The sequence below is a fragment of the Oncorhynchus mykiss genome, chromosome 32 (assembly GCF_013265735.2).
Source record: "Oncorhynchus mykiss isolate Arlee chromosome 32, USDA_OmykA_1.1, whole genome shotgun sequence".
NCBI lineage: Eukaryota > Metazoa > Chordata > Actinopteri > Salmoniformes > Salmonidae > Oncorhynchus > Oncorhynchus mykiss.
The window spans coordinates 34,988,202-35,014,190 of record NC_050572.1 but is presented as its reverse complement, the minus strand read 5'-3'; the positions used below and the strand labels follow the sequence as shown (position 1 = coordinate 35,014,190).

The window sequence follows — 25,989 nt, the reverse complement described above, 5'->3', positions numbered from 1 at the left end:
AAAGCAACGTTGGATGCGGCTTAAAAATTAATATTCAATTCTCGGCCAATTACTTTGGTAGACATTCCTGCAGTCAACATGCCAATTGCACGCTCCCTCAAAACTTGAGACATCTGTGGCATTGTGTTGTGTGACGAAACTGCACATTTTAGAGTGGCCTTTTATTGTCCCCAGCACAAGGTGCACCTGTGTAATGATCATGCTGCTTAATCATCTTCTTGATATGCCACACCTGTCAGGTAGATGGACTATTTTTGCACAAGAGAAATGCTCACTAGCAGGGATGTAAACGTTTCTGGGATATTTTATTTCATGAAACATGGGACCAACACTTCACATGTTGCATTTATAATTTTGTTCAGTGGAGTTCACCACCCCCCAACACAGACTATGACCATCTACGTATGATATGCAAAGCTATTTTCTCTCTCTCTATGTGTTTATGTGTGTGTGTGTTCCAATACCCTAAATCCAATATTTCACACACAACAGAACAGATAATAATAACACAATATTGTTGCAACAGAAAAATGTGTTTATTTTCCAAATCAAAGTCCACAACCTCTCTCACAGTCCTGTGTGTTTGGCCCCATAAAGGGGCTTCCAAAACAGTGCCAGGAGATACTACACATTTATATACAACACTTTCATATTGCTACTCATATATTTATATTTATATTTTACCCACATGTACTGTATATGTGTCCTTAAGGGTAAATCCTCCTGTCATATTTAGGACGTTTCTGTTTCAATCCGTGGTACATTCATGTGGTTTCTCATGGGCAGAAATAAGCGACAACTGAATGACATCAACCGACCATACCAAGCACTGCTCAATAGTATGATCTGACCACATAAAGCTGATTTGAAATGAAACAATGTTCCCATATAGAGATTTCATGATGTCTACAGTAAATGGGGATATCTTAAAACAACTGAAACACGTGGTCGGTGAAACAGCAAAAACAAGCTCTAGTAAATTATTCTAGAAGAAATAAAAATGGGTTATTATTCTAGAAGAAATAAAAAAGTTTCTGATAATCAACATTTGGCTATGATTTTACAAGTAGGTATGGAAGAAAACTCAAGACAGTAACTGATGACAACAAATAGCAACAACAACAAAAAATGAATATTTAGATAAAGTGCACAAGTGCTCATTCATACATTCACTCGATAGTGGGACAAACACATACAATCACAAGAAGTTCATCCATTCCTTCTACTATTGTTTTCTACTGAAAATGTATATTAGGTCTTTGTCTTTATAGTCTTCGTGTAGAACGCACACGCATAACTAGAGTGGGTCAGGCAGCTAGCATGTCAGAAAGCCAGTGTGTTCGTCAGTGAGCGTCATCACTGTCTGTAAGGCGGGCAGTCAGTCATTAAGTACTTGTCTATCTTCCACGACATTGACTCTTGTATAACCCCTACATTGTTCTTCTCTGTGCAGGTGAAATTCAAGTGCAGATCGCCTCTAAAAGTCATGTCTCTGAACAAACTACTGTAAACTCATACTATACTTAAAGGCCTACACAGCCATAGAAAACTCTTGTTCACGGAGACTCATGCACACAGCAAATAAAAGTACTTCTAAATCATTCAATATCATTCAGTTCTAACAAAAAAAAGGAGGAAATCAAGCCAACAAAGTCCAGTACAAATGCCACACTCAAACATCCCTAAAAACATCCTCTTCCATAGTACAAACCCCATCCCCCACAATCCTTCACTTGTTAGTGTGCCTGGTGACCTTTTACCTTTTTTTGCAGTATTTCTTGTGGAAAATGTGTACCTCTTGTTTAGCTTTTCTTTCTTTTCTCAAGTAGCCAAGGCATTTTTGCACCAAGAAGTAAACAGAGAAATCTCAGAGGTAGAACCCTGCCAATTCTCTGCAAGGAGATCGAGATGTTGAGAGAGGGACAGACAGACACATGTAGACGGGTGTTGTTTGCAGGTAAGACATTTTGTTAACAAAAAAGCAGCAAAATAATTACCCGAAAGCGAAAAAAAATAACATTTTGGGTGGGGGTTGTGGAATCTCTGAGAGCTCTCCATCAGTTGGACTCTTAAACATAGAGGATGACATTATCCGGGGGACAGTGCAGTCTGTCGGAGGTGTGAAGGGGTCTGCAGGTGGCCTGGGGTTGAGGGGGCCGGCAGCTCTTGGGATGAGGCGAGTCACAGTCGTCTGAAGTTAGCTCGTCGATGTCGTCCGATTGGGTGTCGGACATCTCCAGGTCGCTACGGATGCTCTCGGGCTGGGCCAGAGTGACATCGCGAAGCCCCTCCCTGAGCGATGCCCCTGGCGACAGACCTAGTGCTGAGCCAAACAGACCCCCGCCCCTTCTGGAGCTGCAGTCCTGAGGCTCCTCCCCGCCTGAGCCGGGGCATGCTGCCATAGCAGCAGGGGGCGTGTTTAGGTCTTCCTCGCTGGTCAGGCAGAGGTGGCTGGGTTTGGTCTCGATGTCCACCTGGATTTCCAGGTTAATACAGTCCCTAGGAGAACAAAGACGTTTAGATTTACTAGTCAGCATATCATCTGCTATATCCAGTGTCACCTTGCCTAACATTATAAGTTTAACTCAAAATTGATTTGAAAACATCTGTCGGGAACTAAATCAATGGCTAAAATAAATATTTTTGAACCACTAAGTGCTGCATGCATACCACACAGACTAAAGACAAGTCAGACGCAAGAGAGATTCGAGGAAATTGAGCTGTTGCATCAGAGACAACAACAACATGAGTCCGACAGAAACAGAATGAGACTAGATGTCAAATCAAGGAGGAGTAGTAGATTTTTTCAAAATCGTGTGTGTGTAAGAGAGAGGGATATTGTGACACTCACCTGTCAGGGAGTGTGTAGGAGGAGATAATGGAGCCGGCCATGCCCCGGGTGCTGGCACAGTCACTACCCGCTCCCAGACTACCTGTCTCTCTCTGGGCACTGTCCTTCCCCAACTCCCCTCCCGGGAGCTCCAACCTGGAACAACACAAAACATGGTTATTATTACTATTATAATTATTATTATTATATACCAACAACAGTTATTACAGCGTTCAACATACGCCACATTACATTTAGAAAAACATTCACAGCAGCGGTTATAGTTCTTAAACGGACAACAAAAACTGTACTTAGTTCGTTTAAGGCTGACTTGGCCCCTATTTATACTGTGTCTCTGCTTACAATGCACAACATTCCCCTCCCTAAGAAGTACAGAACAGGTTCTCTTCCCTGCTGGGCTCCCCTCCATACCTGTTGTATTTGTCAGTCCTGGCTCCAAGGGCGCCCCCGGCCAGAGTGTTGAAGTGGGGGTTGTCTCCCAGGACTCCGGGGGCCACAGAGAGGCCCTCACTGGGGGAGGTGGTGCTAAGGCCGCTGGCTGCCCTCTCCAGGCTGCTCTCAGCCAGGCTGGGAGACTTGAGGGCCCGCCACGCATCAGCCACTGGGGGACAATTATTTAAGATTTTTTATTTCATGACTGATGATGATATATATTTCCTGTCTAAATTAACTTGCAGTTCAATTATGTTTGTAACATAAAAGAGAGACATACATGTAGGTTCATGTCGTTGTTGCATTTTACAGTATTAGCTCTATTAAGGCAAAAAGGATAGCTCTTTAAGTCTTGCTCACCTGTGATTGGGCCGTCGTCCTCGTCAAAGTCTATCCGCATGCCACGCCCCTTTCCTCGGCTGACGCCACAGCCTCCTCCGCGGCACAGAGAGATGGGCACGACTCCATAGACGTACGCCAACATGATGGGCACGCCAATACCCACACTGACGGCCGCGATCACAGGAGCTGTGATGATTGACAGGGCCACTCCTCCCGTGATGGCCAGGTTCCTCCTGTGGCAATTGGTCTTCTTCCCCGCATAATGGGCGTGAATCTATCACAAAATAAAAAAGATAGATAGTAGTGAAGGTGAACGGCAATAGAAGACTATTGCAGCTGAAACGTCTGTATTGGGGTTTCGGTTTGATTAATATTACAAAGCACTTGGGAGAAGTAGGTCATAGGTTGTGTGAGGGGATTTCTTTCTTTGTTCACATGCTTATATTAGTATATTAGTACCACCATCAGAGCTACTTTACCTAGACCTATTACGGCTTTACATCTCTGGTTGTGATTGGGTGAGGCAGTTGGCTGAGTACAACTGGTAATAGTCTGAAAGGTATTTTCTACAGCTGGGAAGGCTTAGGGGCCTGGAACAATACAGGGTGTGTGGGTGGGCTATTTTACAGCCTTCAAATGGGCTTAAGTTCAAGCTCGCAGTTATACTGTATTGCCACCAGGACGCGGTAAAGAGATAGCCTTTAAAATCGGGTCATTCTACAATTCTATCGAGGCTAAATTGTTTCAAAATGAGGTCGTTTCCGAAGAACAGTTGTAGCGTCATACCGAAACTAAAGAGGAGCTTATGGTTTGGAACCATATCTATTTTCAGGAATTATATTTCTCGATTGCTGAAATACACGCAGGAAACGAAAGTGCCACCACGAAGGTGAACATCATATTGAAACTAACTCTTTTTCTAAGTCCACCACTGCCACATTTCATTTCTACAATGAATAGCTTTTCTGTTAAATATCATGAAAAGTCAAATATTTTCATTCTTTTCCTTTGAATGTCTCAGTGAGCCACTCCAAATAAGATCCTCTGCTAAATGACTGAGTGTGGGCCAAATGAAGGGGGATTTTCAGTGAGGGGTTGCCCATCTGCCAGTGTTTTTGCCTACCTTGCGCCCCACATAGACGGGGATGCCAATAACCATGGCAGGCACAGCGATACCAGCGATGAGGGTGATGCCCACCGGGGCTCCGATCAGAGTGCCCAGCTGCCACAGGATCTTCTTCTTACGAGTCCACGGCTTCTTTCCCCAGAAAGTACACCCCGATGGACTGAGAGAAAGAAGATAGAGAGTGATTGATGAAGGGATATGGAGGGAGAGAAAGGGGAGAGAGAGAACGTAAGAAAACGGGGAAAGAATGGAATGTGTAGAAAATAGAGAGAGTGCCAAGGGGGGGGGGGGGGGGGGGGGGGGGTGAATTGAGAAAAATAAAGAAAAATGTGTAATGGTGGGAAACAGATATAAAAAGAAAGGGGGAGAAATATGGCGAAGAGCAAGGGAGGTAGACAGAAGACTGATTAGTTCTGGGCCCATGTTCAGGAAAAACAATCACCACAGCAACAGAGGAGTGGAGGTGATGGAAGGTTGTGTCATTATGAATTCAGAGCCCTCTGCTAATTGTCACACAGGATTGAGAAGCGCATCACTGCCTGTTATCCACTTTTACAGTATTGCTCGTACGATCTAAGACGTGTTAGACAGAATCTGTGGAAATGTTTTGTCATTTTAATGTAGGAATATACTTGGTGTCTTCTTATCCAAACAATATAGCCTTTCATTCAGTTATGTTTTGCATCAGTATTAGTTTTTTTTTAATCTTAATTCATTTCATAAAATGTGTAGGTATTCTGAAGGCATTTTTTAAAAGCACCAGTCTAACCCCAGTAATGACAATCATGCTTTAAAATTGGGTGGATGTCATCGTGTAGGCTGAGCGGAGTTCCCACATCCGGTTTTCAGCGGAAAAGGACGCCAGGTTGAATTATCTGTATCCCTGAAAACCGGATGAATCCGGTTGTTGGCAACTCCGCTAAGGGTGGGTAGACTAATACGTATTTTTGGCACATGGAAAGTCATCTACTAGTCCCTTCCATAAATCTGTGTTGACGTGAACTGCTGTATGCTTGAGAGTTACCTGAGGTAGTGCAGGTCGGAGATCTCCTTCATGCAGAGCCAGCAGAACTCACAGCCGCACACGGCACAGGTCATGTGGTTACAGCTGCCGTCGTTCATCTTGATTATGTAGGCGCCACATCGTGGGCAGGGCTTGATGTCGTCGGCTAGAGACGAGAGAGAGCGAGTGGGTAGGTTGATTAGTGGGAGTAGGATTCAAGACAACGTTGATCTGAGGTCAGTTTTATGGCTTGCCGTTTGGATATGGGGAGGGTAAGCTGAATCTAGATCTGTGCCTAAAAGGTACTTCTACTTTTACCAGAGACAGAGGAGGATTGGTTTGGAGACATTGTGTGCCGATATAGTTATTTTTGACTGCCAACAGCTAGAGTAAGAGACGGGGTGATAAGGGTTCATTCATACCGACTTACTGTTCTTCTGTCCACCGAGACATTTGGAACATGAAAGGAGGTCTAGAAATTGCTTTATGAGAAGAGTGAGACTAATATACAGACATAATAATAACAGCATGAAGAGTAATCAAAGTACCGTGCCCGTGCTCCTGCGTGTAGCTGGGTGAGTGGTTGCTGTGCATGTGCAAGGAGAGTGCCCTCTGCTGGCGGGCCGAGTCACAGGTCTGGTTGGGGTGCCACGCCTGCTTGCAGTGGTAACAGAACTCAGCCAAGCAGCCCTCTCTACAACACACCAGCCGGGGGCAGCTGGCACAGCCCGAAGCGATCACGGCGAACCTGTCAGCGGTAGAAAGAGGAAGACGTTTGATTTTCAGAAAACCTTTATAGGCACATATTTGCTCATGCGAAATCAATGGAAAAGTGAAAAATACATCACTGGGGGGAGAGGGAGAGAGGTAGAGAGAGAGAGAGAGAGAGAGAGAGAGAAGGGAGACAGAGAGAGAGAGCAGAGAGAGAGAGAGAGAGAGAGAGAGAGAGAGAAGGGAGACAGAGAGAGAGAGAGCAGGGAGAGAAGGGAGACAGAGAGAGAGAGAGAGAGAGAGAGAGAGAGAGAGAGAAGGGAGACAGAGAGAGAGAGAAGGGAGACAGAGAGAGAGCAGAGAGAGAGAGAGAAGGGAGACAGAGAGAGCAGAGAGAGAGAGAGAGAAGGGAGAGAGAAGGGAGACAGAGAGAGAGCAGAGAGAGAGAGAAGGGAGACAGAGAGAGAGAGAGAGAGAAGGGAGAGAGAAGGGAGACAGAGAGAGATACTGAGTCAGTGGAGGGGACACAACAGCCTTGGAGGAAATTGTGAGTTAAAGAAACTATCAAGCGGTTAAGGTTCAAATTAAATACACTGAAGCTGGACAAAGAGTTAGAAAAAAGAATATGAGAGGAAGGAGAAATAGGCTAAATATGATTTCAGGCTGTCTGGAGTAGCCTCAATGAAGGGCACGAGGGGAGAAAGACCAAGAGCTAATCTTCATAGCATATTATCATAATTGCAGAGTTACATGACACCACACACACACACATTTCCCAATAAAGTAAATAGGCTTTCACATCACCATAAGAGGAGAGGCAGGGTTCTTATCTTATCTCGGATGTAACAAGATCATCAAGTACTGTATGTAAAGATGAAATGGTATCTAATCTCATATAACACCATTTGTAAGTGACAGTGCTCAAAGACTGAGACTAAAACTGAATTTAATTAGAAAGTGAATATCTTTCTCATCAGAAAACAATGCTAAAAATTACATATGACCCCTCACACAATTATTGCTTTGACTGTACAGTTGAAGTCAGAAGTTTACAAACACTTATGTTGGGGTAATTAAAACTCATTTTTCAACCACTCCACAAATTTCTTGTTATTAACAAACTATAGTTTTGGCAAGTCGGTGAGGACATCTACTTAGTGCATGACAAGCAATTTTTCCAACAATTGTTTACAGACAGATTATTTCACTTATAATTCACTGTATCACAATTCCAGTGGGTCAGAAGCGTACATACACTAAGTTGACTAGTTTGGAAAATTCAGCTTGGAAAATTCCAGAAAATTATGTCATGGCTTTAGAAGCTTCTGATAGGCTAATTGACATCATTTGAGTCAATTGGAGGTGTAATTGTGGATGTATTTCAAGGCCTACCTTCAAACTCAGTGCCTCTTTGATTGACATCATGGGAAAATCAAAATAAATCAGCCAAGACCTCAGAAAAAAAATGGTAAACCTCCACAAGTCTGGTTCATCCTCGGGAGCAATTTCCAAACACCTGAAGGTACCATGTTCATCTGTACAAACAATAGTATGCGAGTATAAACACCATGGGACCACGCAGCTGTCACACCGCTGAGGAAGGAGTCTCCTGTCTCCTAGAGATGAACGTACTTTGGTGTGAGAAGTGCAAATCAATCCCAGAACAACAGCAAAGGACCTTGTGAAGATGCTGGAGGAAACAGGTACAAAAGTATCTATATCCACAGTAAAACAAGGCCTATATCGACATAACCTGAAAGGCCGCTCAGCAAGGAAGAAGCCACTGCTCCAAAACCGCCATAAAAAGCCTGACGATGGTTTGCAACTGAACATGGGGACAAATATTGTACTTTTTGGAGAAAGGTCCTCTGGTCTGATGAAACAAAAATAGAACTGTTTGGCCATAATGACCATCGTTATGTTTGGAGGAAAAAGGGGGAGGCTTGCAAGCCGAAGAACACCATCCCAACCGTGAAGCACGGGGGTGGCAGCATCATGTTGTGGGGGTGCTTTGCTGCAGGAAGGACTGGTGCACTTCACAAAATAGATGGCGTCATGAGGTAGGACAATTATGTGGATATAAGTTGAAGCTTGGTCGCAAATAGACAATGACCCCAAGCTTAAATTGTGGCAAAATGGCTTAAGGACAACAAAGTCAAGGCATTGGAGTGGCCATCACAAAGCCATGACCTCAATCTTATAGACAATTTGTGGGCAGAACTGAAAAATGTGTGTGCGAGCAAGGAGGCCTAGAAACCTGACTGAGTTATTCCAGCTCTGTCAGGAGGAATGAGCCAAAATTCACCCAACTTATTGTGGGAAGGCTACCCGAATCGTTTGAACCAAGTTCAACAATTTAAAGGCAATGGTACTAAATACTAATTGAGTGTATGTAAACTTCTGACCCACTGGGAATGTGATGAAAGAAATAAAAGCTGAAATAAATCATTCTCTCTACTATTATTCTGACATTTCACATTCTTAAAATAAAGTGGTGATCCTAACTGACCTAAGACACCGCTCTCCTCAAGGTCTTCAGTGTTTCGCTACACAGGCAAACCAGATGTCAAATACCAAAACTGTTGAAATCCTATTCTGTCTCTTTAAAAAACCTCAAACTAGGGGAAATGTCAACACCACTATGGTTTTTCCCCTTTAACACAGTTCTTAGCAGCACCTTAAATCCAGTTTGTACTGGTTTCTCTCCCAATGACTTTGTTTGTTCAAACTGGCAACATGTCTTCAAGTCTGAGCTCAGTGGCTTGTTGCAACAGAGCAGAGACACAAGTTGCCACGGCAGCCTTTTCCCTGTAGGAACATTCCATGTCAACGCTGCATTTTGCTACACCCGCGATAACATCTGCTAAATATGTGTATGTGACCAATAAAATGGGATTTGATTGGTCGGTTCTTCTGCGTTGGAGCACGACCATGACTGACATCACGGCTTTGAGCGGTGGGAATCTGAGGAGCCCAATGCTGACAAGCTGCAGGTTTGGAGCAAATGCACTCTGACAGCCACGTCTAAGAATAGCGCAAGCTGTCAATGCTTTTAAATGGTGATACAATGCTTTGTTTTCAACTAGGTTATCATTACAGTACAAATGTAGTACACTGTCTGTGACTCTGTACACACATACACTCAGTCCTGTGAGTGTGTACATTTTTTTTTTTTTCACCTTTATTTAACCAGTTGGGCCAGCTGAGAACAAGTTCTCATTTACAACTGTGACCTGGCCAAGATAAAGAAAAGCAGTGCGACACAAACAACAACACAGAGTTACACATGGGATAAACAAACGTACAGTCAATAACACAGTAGAAAAATCTTTATACAGTGTGTGTGTAACAGTATAACTTTTGTCCGTCCCCTCGCCCCGACCTCGAACCAGGGACCATCTGCACTCATCAACAACAGTCACCTACGAAGCATCGTTACCCATCGCGCCACAAAAGCCGCGGCCCTTGCAGAGCAAGGGGAACCACTACTTCAAGGCCTCAGAGCGAGTGACGTCACCAATTGAAACGCTATTAGCGCGCACCACTGCTAACTAGCTAGCCATTTCACATCGGTTACATGTGCAAATGAAGTAAGATTAGGGAGGTAAGGCAATAAATAGACCATAGTGGCAAAATAATTACAATTTAGCATTAACATTGGAGTGATAGATGTGTAGATGATGATGAGCAAGTAGAGATACTGGTGTGCAAAAGAGCAAAAAAATAACAATATGTGGATGAGGTAGTTGGATGGGCTATTTACAGATGGGCTGTGTACAGATGCAGTGATCGGTAAGTTGCTCTGACAGCTAATGCTTAAAGTAAGTGAGTGAGATATAAGTCTCCAGCTTCAGTAATTTTTGCAATTTGTTCCAGTCATTGGCAGCAGAGAACTGGAAGGAAAGGCGGCCAAAGGAGGTGTTGGGTTTGGGGATGACCAGTGAAATATACCTGCTGGAGCGCGTGCTACGGGTGGGTGTTGCTATGGTGACCAGTGAGCTGATATAAGGCGGGGCTTTACCTAGCAAAGACTTATAGATGACCTGGAGCCAGTGAGTATGGCAACGAATATGTAATAAGGGCCAGGCAACGAGAGCATACAGGTCGCTGTGGTGGGTAGTAATGATCACTTTAAATAAATCCCAACCTCTCCGTTACCCCTGGCAACACTGGATACCTCTGTGCCGCATCACTAGTCACCATAGCAACTGACAGCCTGCAGAGCAACCATAGACCTATCGCTGCTCTGATTGGTTGTCTCCCCCAGTCAATCAGTGAGGTCTGATTGGGGAATGGGGAGGGAACTGACCAATGAGACTAAAGGACAATGAAGCTCAAGAGTTAAAATCTTCACAAGAATAATAGATTGAGATGGTGTGTGTGTGTGTGTGTGTGTGTGTGTGTGTGTGTGTGTGTGTGTGTGTGTGTGTATATATATATATATATATATATATATATATATATATATATATATATATATATAGCCCAGGGTTGGGCTCAATCCAGAATGGAATTGAGAATGCCTCATAAATTCCAATAAAATTATTACATTTGAATTGAAGTAGTAAACAGGATACAGAACTCCAATTCGAAAGGAAATATAATTAAATGCCTAATCTATTCTACAGTGCCTTCAGAAAGTAATCATACCCTTGACTTATTCCACATTTTGTTGTATTACAGCCTGAATGGGAGTCAATTCCCGAAATTCTAAATTGAGCCAAACCCTGGTGTGTGCGTGATCATTCAAGTGAGTTAAGTAGTCTGTTTTTTTTTTTAAAGAGAGAAAGAAAGTGAAAGACAAATAAAGAAAGAGCGATTTAGACAGAGGTCCCCAAGACTCCACAGCCAGGGACAATCCAAGCCACTTTACTATGACCAAGGCCACATATTCCTTACCTACGACAATGTAGTACCATTATGACATACACAATGTCAAGTGTATGGAATCTGTACTCTTCAAGTAGGTCAATGATGACACACACACACACACAGAGTGCCCCTTTGAAAAGCTCCACTCCCGTTAGCCCAACCACACTAGACCTTTCCATGGTAGGGCTGTAGAGAGGGAATAGTTGTGTAGTGAGTCATTCTGGTCTTTTTAGAATGTAGGTCATCTATAGTCCAGCCCACTGTCTTGGTCCTTCCCCTCTGTCTGACAGGATTCACATTACCAAACTGGTATGTTTCCTTTGAATATAACCAGCACAGATAATCTGTGCTTTCCCTCCTACACACACATGCATGCGTGTGTCACCTACACACAAACACAGACATACATACATACACACACACATAAACACTTGCGTGTCGCACACACACACAGAAAATAGGCTCCTACCAGTTTATCAGAAATTTCCCCATATCACATTACACGATCAGCCACTGAGCACTGTCCTTCCCCTAGTAACCACATAATAGTCTGCAACATTCTAACCTACTTAGAGAATTCTAGGCTATAAATCTTTCCTCTCACTTTTGTCACCTCTAAAGCTTGTTATAACACTGGAGGTCATTCCAGTTCACGACTAACATCCTCAGACTTTGGATAACTGACAGAACACTGCTTTGAAAGCATGAATCTGCAAACCAACAAAAAAAAGGTATAGTTTGAGATAATGGTAAGGGTTTGGTAAAGGCAACGGTTACGTTCAGGTGTTATAAGCACATTTGTGGTCAGAAAGCGCTTTAAGGTACTTCCGCCCCTTCTACCATGGCTAGACAGTGATGGCTCTGTAGAGTTAGGGTTAAGGTTCAGGTTCACACTCAGGTTACGAGGCCAGTTAACAACGGAAATGAACTCTTACCCGCAGTCGGGCGCGGGACACCAGCGGCAGTCTGGGTCGGAGGCCAGGCAGCGTCGCAGTAGGAACTCCTCATACTTCTCCAGCAGACCTACGTCGTCCAAAATGTCCGCCACCTGATGAGGCGCCAGGCGCTCCGAGCACTCGGGGCAGCTGAGGTGGACGCGGCTCTCAGTGATCTCGATGCGCAGGTACTGGCGGAGGCAGCACAGGCAGGAGCGGTGGCTGCAGCCCAGCAGCTCAGGGAGCTGTTCGGGGGGCTGGGGCACCAGGCACAGGGGGCACTCCAGGAAGTCCGCTGGATGAGAGGTGCTGGTGGTCGTGGAGCTGGAGGACTGGGGCGGACCCAGGGAGAGCCGACTGGAAGAGAGGGGCTCTGTTGGGGTGGAGGTGGGGGAGGTGGCTGGGTCCTGGGGGGCGTCCGTGGTGGTGGTGGTGGTGGCTGTGTTAGGTGTGGGGGTAGAAGGGACTACGGGGGGGACAAGGGGGGTGAGTTGCTGTTGTTGATGGTTTTGGTTGTGGAGCTGGGATAAAGGTGTGGCCGCCCCTACATTGGCGCTCCGGGAACCCCGTTTGCTGTGGAAAAGGCTGTGGAAGGAGATGCGTCCTTGGCGTTTTCCTGGTGCCCGGCATTTGGGGTTGGGAATGCCGCTCACCGAGGAGTGGGGGGATTCCGAGTCCCTTTCCGATCCCATTTTCCCAGAAAGTGACACACGAAGCTTCTTTCCTTTTCCACTCTTATTATAGTCTTATATCACTGTGACAAAGCTTTCCTCACACACACACACACACACACACACACACAAGGGTACTTGTCCTTGGGTGAAACCAGAATGGAATGTCACTGATACCCAGTTGGAAACCCCTTTTCCCCTTCCTCTGACAAGAAACAATGGAACACAAAAAATGGAACTATAAACGAGAAGACAAAAGTGAAAGAAACAAAGTCCCCTTCCTCCCACTGGCGTTCACACCTCTCACACTCAGTTGCTCCAAATCAAGAATGTGAGAAAAGTAACAGGTGTGCTTTCATCGAAACAAACATGGGGGTCCAAACTGACAGTAAACTGTTACTGTAAACCACAAAGAGGAGAATGACTACAACAAGAAACGTCAATGTCCCTTCTCAGTAAATGTTTCTCAATTCAAACGAGGAGGAAAAAAAACATGATAGGTTCTAGAATTTAAAGAACAACGTCTTGGAGGTTATTCAAATGTTCTTAAATCCTTTTTGGTGGTTGCTCCAGTCAGATTTTCTTCTCTAGTCCTTTATTCTCTCTTGTTCTTCTCCTCTTCCCTTCTGTGTGTCTCTCTTACACTCTCAATCAACCGTCTGTGAGGAGGAAGAAGATAACAGGAAGTTAGCAGTGCAAAGAGCCCAGGGAGCATGCTCAGTATGACACACCTCTCCCTCCTTGCTCGTTCTCTATCTCTTTTTCGACTTCACAATGAACTCTTGGTGCAGATAGCCAGGAAGAAGATATTAAATACAGTGCATTCGGAAAGTATTCAGACCCCTTGACATTTTACACATTTTGTTACGTTATAGCCTTATTCTAAAATGTATTAAATTACTCCCCCCCCCTCATTAATCAACACACAATACCCCATAATGACAAAGCAAAAAAAAGGTTTTTAGACATTTTTGCAAATGTATTTAAAATAAAAAACATAAATACCAAATGTACATAAGTATTCAGACCCTTTGCTATGAGATTGAGCTCAGGTGCAACCTGTTTCAATTGTTCATTCAAGAGGTGTTTCTACAACTTGATTGGAGTCACCCTGTGATAAACTCAATTGATTGGACATGATTTGGAAAGGCACACACCTGTCTATATAAGGTCCCACTGTGGACCAAAAACCAAGTCATGAGGTCAAAGGAATTGTCCATAGCATTGAAGGTCCCCAAGAACACAATGGCCTCCATCATTCTTAAATGGAAGAAGTTTGGAACCACCAAGATTCTTCCTAGAGATGGATGCCTGGCGGCCAAACTGAGCAATATTGGGAGAAGGGCCTTGGTCAGGGAGGTGATCAAGAACCAGATGGTCACTCTAACAGAGCTCCAGAGATCCTTTGTGGAGAAGGGAGAACCTTCCAGAAGGACAAACATCTCTGCAGCACTCCACCACTACTCATTAAAAGGCACATGACAGCCTGCTTCGAGTTAGCCAAAAGGCACCTAAAACTCTCAGACCATGAGAAACAAGATTCACTGGTCTGATCAAATCAAGATTGATCTCTTTAGCCTGAATGCCAAGCATCACGTCTGGAGGAAACCAGGCACCATCCCTACGGTGAAGCATGGTGGTGGCAGCATCATGCTGTGGGGATGTTATTCAGCGGCAGGGACTTGGAGACTAGTCAGGATGGAGGGAACGATGACCGGCGCAAAGTACAGTGATGAAAACCTGCTCCAGAGGTGCTCATGACCTCAGACTGGGGCAAAGGGTCACCTTCCAACAAGACAATGACCCTAAGAACACAGCCAAGACAATGCAGGAGTGGCTTCGGGAGAAGTGTGAAGGTCCTTGAGAGGCCCAGCCAGAGCCCTGACTTGAACCCAATCGAACATCTCTGGAGAGACCTGAAAATATCTGTGCAGCGACGCTCCCCATCCAACATGACAGAGCTTGGGAGGATCTGCAGAGAAGAATGAGAGACACTTCCCAAATACAGGTGCGCCAAGCTTGTACCATCATTCCCAAGAAGACTCAAGGCTGTAATCGCTGCCAAAAGTGCTTCAACAAAGTACTGAGTAAAGAGTCTGAATACTTATGTAAATGTGATATTGCCTTTTTTTATGGGGTATTGTGTGTAGATTGATGAGGGGGAAAAAATGATTTAATCGATTTTAGAATAAGGCTGTAACGTAACAAAATGTGGAAAAAGTCAAGGGGTCTGAATACTTTCCGAATGCACTGTACACTATGCACACGCACAGCTAGCATAATCACTGATAAAAACTTGCTCATTGACTCACACTTACTAATGATAATGACAATGTATCTTGAAGGGGAAGCAAACATATTAATCAGTCCAATTACCTTCTATATTATTTAACCTCTATCATTCCTTCTCGTTCTTTCTCTCATCTGCTCTTCTCTTTTGTCTCGCTCCGTCAATATGAAACCCTCTCTCTCTCTCACACACACACAGTCTCGAGCTGCTCTCCACTTCACACTGGGCTGCTAATGCGGTTGCCATGCCGATGCTCACTATGAGCCGAGCAATGAGCGACCCACTCAGTGACTCTGGCACTTACGTGCACACACACACACACACACGCACGCACACACACACACACACACACACACCACATGTACTCTTGTAATTTATAGATAATGTAGACATTGGTAATTACAGTACTGCTTAATGTAGGTGTGTATTTATACAGTGTTATAGGTGAGTGTGTGTTTGTATGCAGATAATGTTATGCTAAGTTAAGGAGAAAGGATGAGAGAATGAGAGTTATGAGGGTTGATATTCAGAACCTGTGCCACTGTCTAAGGTAGCACACCCACCTTCTAAGCACACACACTCGAGTCATAACAGAGTCCTGGCCTGATTTTCTCCTCCTACAGTATACCTGGCCTCTGGACTACAGGTCCATAGTGTACTGGTTGATCCTCTCTCTAGACTACAAGGCAAATATGATTCTGATTCAAGTAGTAGCCTCTGAGTGCAGGAGGCTGAAACAGACACAGAGAGAGGATCAATCAGTATGTGTACTGACTCATAAAACATTAGACTTCAGCCCTTGTTGACAGAAGGGTATATGGGAAAGGGCTAACATAGATACTGTATATAGCTAGCCATGATTGATTGAAATACTATTGGTACATGTAACCACGCCAGCCCAGAAACCTCCACATCCCGTTTCTTCACCTGTGGGATCGTCTGAGACCAGCCACCCGGACAGCTGATGAAACTGTGGGTTTAGTACAACCGAAGAATTTCTGCACAAACTGTCAGATCCATCTCAGGGAAGGTCATCAGCGGGCAAACGCTCACCTTCGATGACCACTGGCACGCTGGAGAAGTGTGCTCTTCACGGATAATTCCCGGTTTCAACAGATGGCACACAGCGTGTATGGCGTCATGTGGGCGAGTGGTTTGTTGATGTCAACGTTGTCAACAGAGTGCCCCATGGTGGCAGTGGGGTTATGGGATGGGCCGGCATAAGCTTCGGACAACGAACATAATTGCATTTTATAAATGGCCATTTGAAAGCACAGCGCCATTCATCCGCCGCCATCACCTCACGTTTCAGCATTATAATGCACGATCCCATATCTGTACACAATTCCTGGAAGTTGAAAATGTCCCAGATCTTCCATGGCCTGCATCCTCAGCAGACATGTTACCCAATTGAGCATGTTTTGGATGCTCTGGATCGACGTGCACAACAGCGTGTTCCAGTTCCCGCCTATATCCAGCAACTTCGCACAGCCATTGAAGGGTGGAACATTTCACAGGCCACAATCAACAGCCTGATCAACTCTATGTGAAGGCGATGTGTCATGCTGCATGAGGCAAATGATACACTCCAGATACTGACTGGTTTTCTGATCCACTCCCCGACCTTTTTATAAGGTACCTGTGACCAACAGATGCCCTGTCATGTGAAATCTATAGATTAGGGCCTAATGAATTTATTTCAATTGACTGATTTCCATATGAACTGCAACTCAGTAAAATCTTTGAAATTGTTGCATGTTGAGTTTATAGTTTTGTTCAGTGCAGTATCTAAAGTTTTGTGTGATATAGAGAGAGAGGGGTGTGAGTGAGGAGGCATGGCAGATGGGCATAAACAGGCTGAAGACTCAGTGGTCTGGATTCTGTGATCAGCACACTCTTTGTCCCTCACTTTTCCTCCCACCCGACTGCTGCTCACTGGCTCACACACAATCTCTCACTGTGATGAACAATTACACTAATGAAATTGTTTTCTTTTGCCTCTGAGCAGCTCTCTAGCTTGTCTTCTGCATTAAAAACCTCTCAGACAAGTCAAATATTGTTATCCTTGCTGCTGCACTGTGAGTCAACTGTATGCATAGCCTCTCATCCTCTTAACAGAGACATTTCTCTTTTTGGACATTAAGTGGGGCCAGTTTGTTCTTTCAGTTTGTTTGTCCTAGTCTAAGCATTTCTGTCTGCGGGAGACACTGAAACTGTACAATCTGAGCACTTTAGGATCCGACATCCTTCCCAGGGGCCCTATGAACCTACATCTACACACATTCACATACACAAACTTACTGTAAATCATTTAGGCGTAATATACACTACCATTCACTTAGAAAGGTCCTTGTTTTTGAAAGAAAAGCCATTTTTTTGGTCCATTAAAATAACATCAAATGTATCAGAAATACAGTGTAGACATTGTTAATGTTGTAAATGACTATTACAGCCGGAAACGGCATATTTTTTAATGGAATATCTACATAGACGTACAGACGGCCATTATCAGCAACCATCACTCCTGTGTTCCAGTGACAAGTTGTGTTAGCTTATCCAAGTTTATCATTTCAAAAGGCTAATTGATCATTACAAAACCCTTTTGCCATTATGTTAGCACAGCTGAAAACTGTAGTGCTGATTAAAGAAGCAATAGAAAAAGCCATATCTCAGACTGGCCAATAAAAAGAAAAGATTAAGATGGGCAGAGGAACACTGGACAGAGGAACACTGCCTAGAAGGCCAGCATCCCGGAGTTGCCTCTGTTCACGTTGAGACTCACGTTTTGCGGGTACTATTTAATGAAGCTGCCAGTTGAGGACTTGTCAGGCGTCTGTTTCTCAAACTAGACGCTCTAATGTACATGTCCTCTTGCTCAATTGTACACCAGGGCCTCCCACTCCTCTTTCTATTCTGGTTAGAGCCAGTTTGCGCTGTTCTGTGAAGGGAGTAGTACACAGCGTTGTACGAGATCTTCAGTTTCTTGACAATTTCTCCATGGAATAGCCTTAATTTCTCAGAACACAAATAGACTGACGAGTTTCAGAAGAAATTCTTTGTTTTTGGACATTTTGAGCGTGTAATCGAACCCACAAATGCTGATGCTCCAGATACTCAACTAGTCTAAAGAAGGACAGTTTTATTGCTTCTTTAATCAGGACAACAGTTTTCAGCTGTGCCAACATAATGGCAAAAGGGTTTTCTAATGATCAATTAGCCTTTTAAAATGATAAACTTGGATTAGCTAACACAACGTGCCATTGGAACACAGGAGCGATGGTTGCTCATAATGGACCTCTATACACCTATGTAGATATTCCATAAAATAATCTTCAGTTTCCAGCTACAATAGTAATTTATAACATTAACAATGTCTACACTGTATTTCTGGTCAATTTGATGTTATTATAATGGACAAAAACAATGGTTCTCTTTCAAAAACAAGGACATTTCTAAGTGACCACAAACTTTTGAACGGTAGTGGAGCTTTGCTACCGAAATACCTGATAGTTGTTACACAAGCCGCTGAGTAACTTAGAGCTGAAATGCTGCTGAGTCACTTAGAGCTGAAAGCCGCTGAGTCACTTAGAGCTGAAATGCTGCTGAGTCACTTAGAGCTGAAATGCTGCTGAGTCACTTAGAGCTGAAAGCCGCTGAGTCACTTAGAGCTGAAATGCTGCTGAGTCACTTAGAGCTGAAAGCCGCTGAGTCACTTAGAGCTGAAATGCTGCTGAGTCACTTAGAGCTGAAAGCCACTGAGTCACTTAGAGCTGAAATGCTGCTGAGTCACTTAGAGCTGAAAGCCGCTGAGTCACTTAGAGCTGAAATGCTGCTGAGTCACTTAGAGCTGAAAGCCGCTGAGTCACTTAGAGCTGAAATGCTGCTGAGTCACTTAGAGCTGAAATGCTGCTGAGTCACTTAGAGCTGAAAGCCACTGAGTCACTTAGAGCTGAAATGCTGCTGAGTCACTTAGAGCTGAAAGCCACTGAGTCACTTAGAGCTAAAATGCTGCTGCAGCAGAGCTGTGTTGGGGATATACTTAACAAGCCTCTGCAAATACATTATTCAAAATGAAGACAATAAAAGCATGGGTTTATTTTTTCCCAGGGACATCCAACCAAAGTCAAAGGGAAGACTGGGAAAGTTCCTATTATACTGTTGTGCTATATTTCAAGTGTTTCCCTTTGGCTACTTTGATTATGCTTTATAAAAATAAAGAGAAATAAAGAAATTACTCACAAAATTGTTTTATTCATATTATTCAGGGATATGGTTGATATTCAGTGATGCAGCAACACAATCAAAGGGTGCATTGTATCGTACTGATACAGTAGTACTGTACTCCAGTAGGCCTAAAAGTCAATGAAGCTCACCACCACACAAACCATCCGATTCACATCGGTGTGTTGTTTGTGTACAAAGACTGACAGAGTGTTTGGCAAGCTAATTAGCTGGTTTGTAGTGATACTTCCTAAAGCCTCTGTAAGCCCTGAGCTGTAACTGAGGACTGAGGCCTGTGTCTCTGGATGGAGCAAGTGGTCTCTGTGAACTCAGATTTACTGGTTTAATGTTCTAAGTTCATTAGAGCAGAAGGGCGTAATAAAACAAAATGGTGACAGGGTGAGGCAGTGAGATGCCCCTCTGACTAGAGAGACAGATGCAACTCAGTGTGTCCTTCTGACTTAATCTCCTGGCAGGACCTAATACAGAGGGAGGTAACAGAGTGAACTGCCCCTCTGGCTACGACACAGTTATACACCCCTCTTTCAACCTCGCCTCTCCTCTCTCTCCCTCTTGTTCCTTCTCGCTCTTTCTAGGTCTCCCTCTCGTTCCTCTCGCTCTGTGACAAGGGCATCGTCATGTCTCAGTAGCTCGCTAGAAGGGCTGGGCAGGCCAACGCCGCTGCCGCATCCAAACACCAGGCCAGTTGAGTCATGTCACGATGTGATGATATTACATGCTGACTGGGTTAAAAAAAGGAAACATTTCCTTCTGTTCAGCTAAAAGCTCCATTATCTAGTTACCTATTGATTCATAGAGTTTGGAGGCCATTTGGTGGCCTTGTGGAGCCCTCCCACACTTTCAGTAATGGTAGATGTGGGAGTTTGAAGAGTTGTGTGCCAGAGACAGTCGTGGGCCATTCTGTGGAAGCACCTAGAGAAACCCGACTTTGTGATTCCTCTGCAGAACTGAAGCTGGCAGCGATGAGCTTGTCTGCAGTGGACAGTCAATCAAGCATTCAAACAAAATGAAGCAAAATAAATACCCTGGAATACCCCCATCCCAAGCACTCGAACGCACATGAGACGCACCCATATACTTATACACCCAGTCGTACACGCATTACAGACACGTCGTCAAACACAAACACACATGCGCGCATACACACACACACTTAAGTCTTACATGTATGGGGCGGCAGGTAGCCTAGTGGTTAGAGCTTTGGGCCAGTAACCAAAAGGTTGCTAGATTGAATACCTGAGCTGACAAGGTATAAAAGTTAGAGGAGCCTTCAGGAGGCAAACTGAACGTTTCATGTGAAGCCTGGAGAAGCCACAGTGGCAGAGCGCAGGCCCAGGCCCAGACCCAGACCCAGGCCCCAGCTCCACAGCCATAGCTCACTGAGCTCCAATCCACAAACACCGATCAGGGTCTAGCAACTGACCAGTGGGCATGAAAGTCAGGGAGGGGATGGGTAATTCGAGGGGGGAAGAGAATGAAGGAGAAGGCGGAGAGACGTGTCAGTTAGGACAGTGCATGTGAGTGGGGACAGAGATGTCACATAGGCCTATTATGGTCGACTTCCAGGCGACTGTAACCTGAAGCTTGTGGGCCTTAACAAACTATGATTGTGAGAATAGTTCCACTACATTGGACTTCAGACTAGTAATGACCTCAGCATTTCTAATAAATAGAGGTCGCTTATGGGAATATACAGTTGAAGTCGGAAGTTTACATACACTTAGGTTGGAGTCATTCAAACTCGTTTTTCAACCACCCCACAAATTTCTTGTTAACAAACTATAGTTTTGGCAAGTCGGTGAGGGCTTAGTGCATGACACAAGTCATTTTTTCCAACAATTATTTTCAGACAGATTATTTCACTTATAATTCACTGTGTCACATTTCCAGTGGGTCAGGAGTTTACAAACACTAAGTTGACTGTGCCTTTAAACAGCTTGGAAAATTCCAGAAAATTATGGCATGGCTTTAGAAGCTTCTGATAGGCTAATTGTCATCCTTTGAGTCAATTGGAGGTGTACCTGTGGATTATTTCAAGGCCTATCTTCAAACTCAGTGCCTCTTTGCTTGACATCATGGTTAAATCAAAAGAAATCAGCCAAGACCTCAGAATTTTTTTTGTAGATCTCAACAAGTCTGGTTCATCCTTGGGAGCAATTTCCAAACACCTGAAGGTACCACGTTCATCTGTACAAACAATAGTATGCAAGTATAAACACCATGGGACCACGCAGCCGTCATTCCGCTCAGGAAGGAGACGCGTTCTGTCTCCTAGAGATGAACATACTTTGATGCAAAAAGTGCAAATCAATCCCAGAACAACAGCAAAAGACCTTGTGAAGATGCTGGAGGAAACAGGTACAAAAGTATCTATATCCACAGTAAAACGAGGCCTATATCGACATAACCTGAAAGGCCGCTCAGCAAGGAAGAAGCCACTGCTCCAAAACTGCCATAAAAAAGCCAGACTACGGTTTGCAACTGCACATGGGGACAAATATCGTACTTTTTGGAGAAATGTCCTCTGGTCTGAAGAAACAAAAATAGAACTGTTTGGCCATAATGACCAAACATAATTTGGAGGAAAAGGGGGAGGCTTGCAAGCCGAAGAACACCATCCCAACCGTGAAGCACGGGGGTGGCAGCATCATGTTGTGGTGTGGATTGCTGCAGGAGAGACTGGTGCACTTCACAAAATAGATGGCATCATGAGGTAGGACAATTATGTGGATATATTGAAGCAACATCTCAAGACAAGCTTGGTCGCAAATGGGTCTTCCAAATGGACAATGACCCCAAGCATACTTCCAAAGTTGAGGCAAAATGACTTAAGGACAACAAAGTAAAGGTATTGGAGTGGCCATCACAAAGCCATGACCTCAATCCTATAGAACATTTGTGGGCAGAACTGAAAAAGCGTGTGCAAGCAAGGAGGCCTACAAACCTGACTGAGTTACACCAGCTCAGTCAGGAGGAATGGGCCAAAACTCACCCAACTTATTGTGGGAAGCTTGTGGAAGGCTGCACGAAACGTTTGACCCAAGTCAAACAATTTAAAGGCAATGCTACCAAATACCAATTGGGTGTATGTAAACTTCTGACCCAATGGGAATGTGATGAAAGAAATAAAAGCTGAAAAAAATCATTCTCTCTACTATTATTCTGACATTTCACATTCTTAAAATAAAGTGGTGATCCTAACTGACCTAAAACAGGGAATTTTTACTAGGATTAAATGTCAGGAATTATGAAAAACTGAAATGTCATTTGGCTAAGGTGTATGTAAACGTCCGACTTCAACTGTAGTTGTGGGGAAGTGAGTATTGCTTTTCTGTTAGTTGTTGAGGACAGATGGTAACTAGAGCAAGCAGCTGGATATCATGCTTTCAGGGTTGCATGTCGTCACCTCTTTTCTAGCTCAACGGAATGATACACTACATGGCCAAAGGTATGTGGCTGTCAAAAGCGCAGGGCTGTCAAGTTCTTCCACACCGATCTTGACAAACCCTTTTTGTATGGACCTTGCTTTGTGCATGGGGGCATTGTCATGCTGAAACAGGAAAGGGCCATCCCCAAAATGTTGCCACAAAGTTGGAAGCACAGAATCGTCTAGAATGTCATTGTATGATGTAGCATTAATATTTCCCTTTACTGGAACAAAGGGGCCTAGCCCAAACCATGAAAAACAGCCCCAGACCATTATTCCTCCTCCACCAAACTGTACAGTTGGCACTATGCAGTTGGGCAGGTAGCGTTCTCCTGGCATTCGCCAAAAATCCAGATTTGTCCGTCGGATTGCCAGATGTTGAAGCGTGATTCGTCAATCCAGAGAACGCATTTCCACTGCTCCAAAGTCCAATGGTGGCGAGCTTAACACCACTCCAGCCGACGCTTGGCATTGAGCATGGTGATCTTAGGCTTGTGTGAGGTTGTCCGGTCATGGAAACCCATTTCATGAAGCTCCTGACGAACAGTTATTGTGCTGACGTTGCTTCAAGCGGCAGTTTGGAACTCGGTAGTGAGTGTTGCAACAGACAGACATTTTTACGCACTACGTGCTTCAGCACTCGGCGGTCTCGTTCTGTGAGCTTGTGTGGTCTACCTCTTCGCAGTTGACGCTTTTGCTCCTAGACGTTTCCACTTCACAATAACAGCACGAACTGTTGACCGGGGCAGCTCTAGCAGGGCTGAAATTCTACAAACTGACTTGTTGGAAAGGTGGCATCCTATGATGGTGCCACCTTAAAAGTCACTGAGCTCTTCAGTAGGCCATTCCACTGCCAATGTTTGTCTATGGAGATTGCATGGCTGTGTGCTCAATTTGATACACCTTTCAGCAATGGGTGTGGCTGAAATAGCCAAATCCACTCATTTGAAGGAGTGTCAACATACTTCTGTATATATAATGTATTAATATCCTGTCCTCAATAATGCTTTTGGGACAAACAGGGGAGTGGTGGTACCAGGAATGAATGAGTGAAAGAGTGAGGGGGTGAGAGAGGACAAAATTGAGAATGAGAAGGCATATGACACAACTGGCACTTTGAAATAGAGATGTCAAAAAATGTTCAGAGGAGCTAAGCAGTAGTTCACCTGACACTACTGTACAAACATACATGAACAAAAATATAAATGCAACAATTTCAACGATTTTAGTGAGTTAGTGATTATATAAGGAAATCAGTCAATTGAAATAAATTCATTAGGCTCTAATCTATGGATTGCACAAGGCTTGGCATAGTCCCACCCAATGGGGAGCCAAGCCCAGCCAATCAGAATGAGTTTTTCCCCACAAAGTTTTTTTTTTTACATACAGAAATACTGGGTGGCTTGTCTCAGACAATCCCGCAGGTGTAGAAGCCGTATGTGGAGGTCCTGGGCTGGCGTGGTTACACGTGGTCTGCGGTTGTGAGGACGGTTGGACGTATTGCCAAATTCTCTAAAACAACATTGGAGGTGGCATATGTTAGAGAAATTATCATTCAATTCTCTGGCAACAGCTCTGGTGGACAGTCCTGCAGTCAGCATGTCAATTGCACACTCTCTCAAAACCTGAGACATCTCTGCCATTGTGTTGTGTGAGAAAACTGCACATTTTAGAGTGGCCTGTTATTGTCCCCAGCACAAGGTGCACCTGTGTAATGATCATGCTTTTTAATAAGCTTCTTGAAATGCCACACTGGTCAGTGGATGGATTATCTTGGCAAAGGAGAAATGCTCACTAACACAGCTGTAAACAAATTTAGGCACATTTTAGAGAAATATGCTTTAGGTGCATATGGAATATTTCTGTGATCTTAAATTTCATCTCATGAAACATAGGGCCAACACTTTACATGTAGCGTTTATATTTTTGTTCAGTGGACATAAACCCAAACGCTTAGTATGTACTATAGTACACTATCACCAGCCATGACTCACTGTAATTTTTTATTACTCAAGAATGAGCAGTCAGAACATGCACAACAATATGGGATATATACAATTGGCTGTTCATAAAAACTGACCATGTAACGGACAGTAACACTTCTGTTAAGAGTTAAGATGTGTTACTTCACATAATGTAGCCTACCAGGTAAGCAACAGAGCGACATGACATTCCAAGCCACAAAAAAATCGGAATATCTTGAACATGTTGCAATTCGTGTCAAGGCCCAATAAGGCAGACTAGTCTTACCTGAAGGGTTGGTACGAGACCGTTTTCTGGGATCCGCTGTGAATGTTCATTCGTCAATGGCGATGGGCTGTGATCGCTTGCTTTGGGAGTGTTGAAATATTCGTTGTCTAGGCGATGTCATCTCAACCTCCTATACGGGGCCTGACACGCTGTTCCTAAAATATCAAATGGAGTATGTATAGATTATGAAATGCAGATCGCGCCCTGTCCCGTTTTAGGAGAGCAACAGAAGAATCTCCGCAGCCTCCTTTGCCTTCTCATGGAGGAAAGCCCCAGTCCGTGACGCCACAAACCGAGAACAAGGAAACCCCACCCGTCTGTGGTGTTGTCACCATCGAACGCTCAAAATGAATGTACAGTGCTTGGAAATAAACCAGGTTAAAGTCCATTTGGGGTTCTGTGTAATGATATCGCCTGAAACTTGCTGACCATTATTTGTGTAGAGTTCCCAGAAATAATTTGAAATCATAAGAAATTTCTTAGCGCAGTCGATTAGATATGGCAAATGTAGCCTACTGAATTCTCAAACTTTCCAGATATGATTGAGTGCTAGCGCAATGTACTTGGATCCAGTTCCTCAAATGACATCTTTCAGTCTATAATACTTTGAGATTTTCCTGACCAGGTAACCTGATGGGGAAAAACTTCTAGCCCTAGTACACATTTGCCAAGTATGAATGTTAGCCAAATCACTATGCAGGCTAATGCAAACTGTATTATGTTCCATAAAGACATCCACCCAGCCATGTACAATATGCAACATAAACCATGATATTGAGGTAATTGCAGTTGAGTTATATTAGTAGCAAGTAAGGCAATATTATATTAGTTATACAG

At 44.0% G+C, this 25,989-nt stretch overlaps 1 protein-coding gene across 2 annotated transcripts; it reads right to left on the bottom strand.

Moving 5' to 3' along the window:
* Positions 1–512: 512 nt before the first annotated feature.
* Positions 513–25,718, bottom strand: LOC110489267 (E3 ubiquitin-protein ligase RNF19B). Of its 2 annotated transcripts, XM_036971070.1 has the most exons (10): positions 25,153–25,718; positions 24,290–24,414; positions 12,273–13,602; positions 6,303–6,502; positions 5,776–5,920; positions 4,749–4,911; positions 3,644–3,899; positions 3,263–3,452; positions 2,852–2,986; positions 513–2,499 (listed from the first exon to the last, which is right to left on the bottom strand). In XM_036971070.1, exons 3-10 carry the CDS (start codon positions 12,962–12,964, stop codon positions 2,070–2,072), a joined length of 2,211 nt encoding a protein of 736 aa, XP_036826965.1. In that variant the 5' UTR covers positions 12,965–13,602; positions 24,290–24,414; positions 25,153–25,718; the 3' UTR covers positions 513–2,069. The 2 variants fall into 2 exon arrangements, with proteins under 2 accessions (XP_036826965.1, XP_036826963.1); XM_036971068.1 differs by lacking the exon at positions 24,290–24,414.
* Positions 25,719–25,989: the final 271 nt, after the last annotated feature.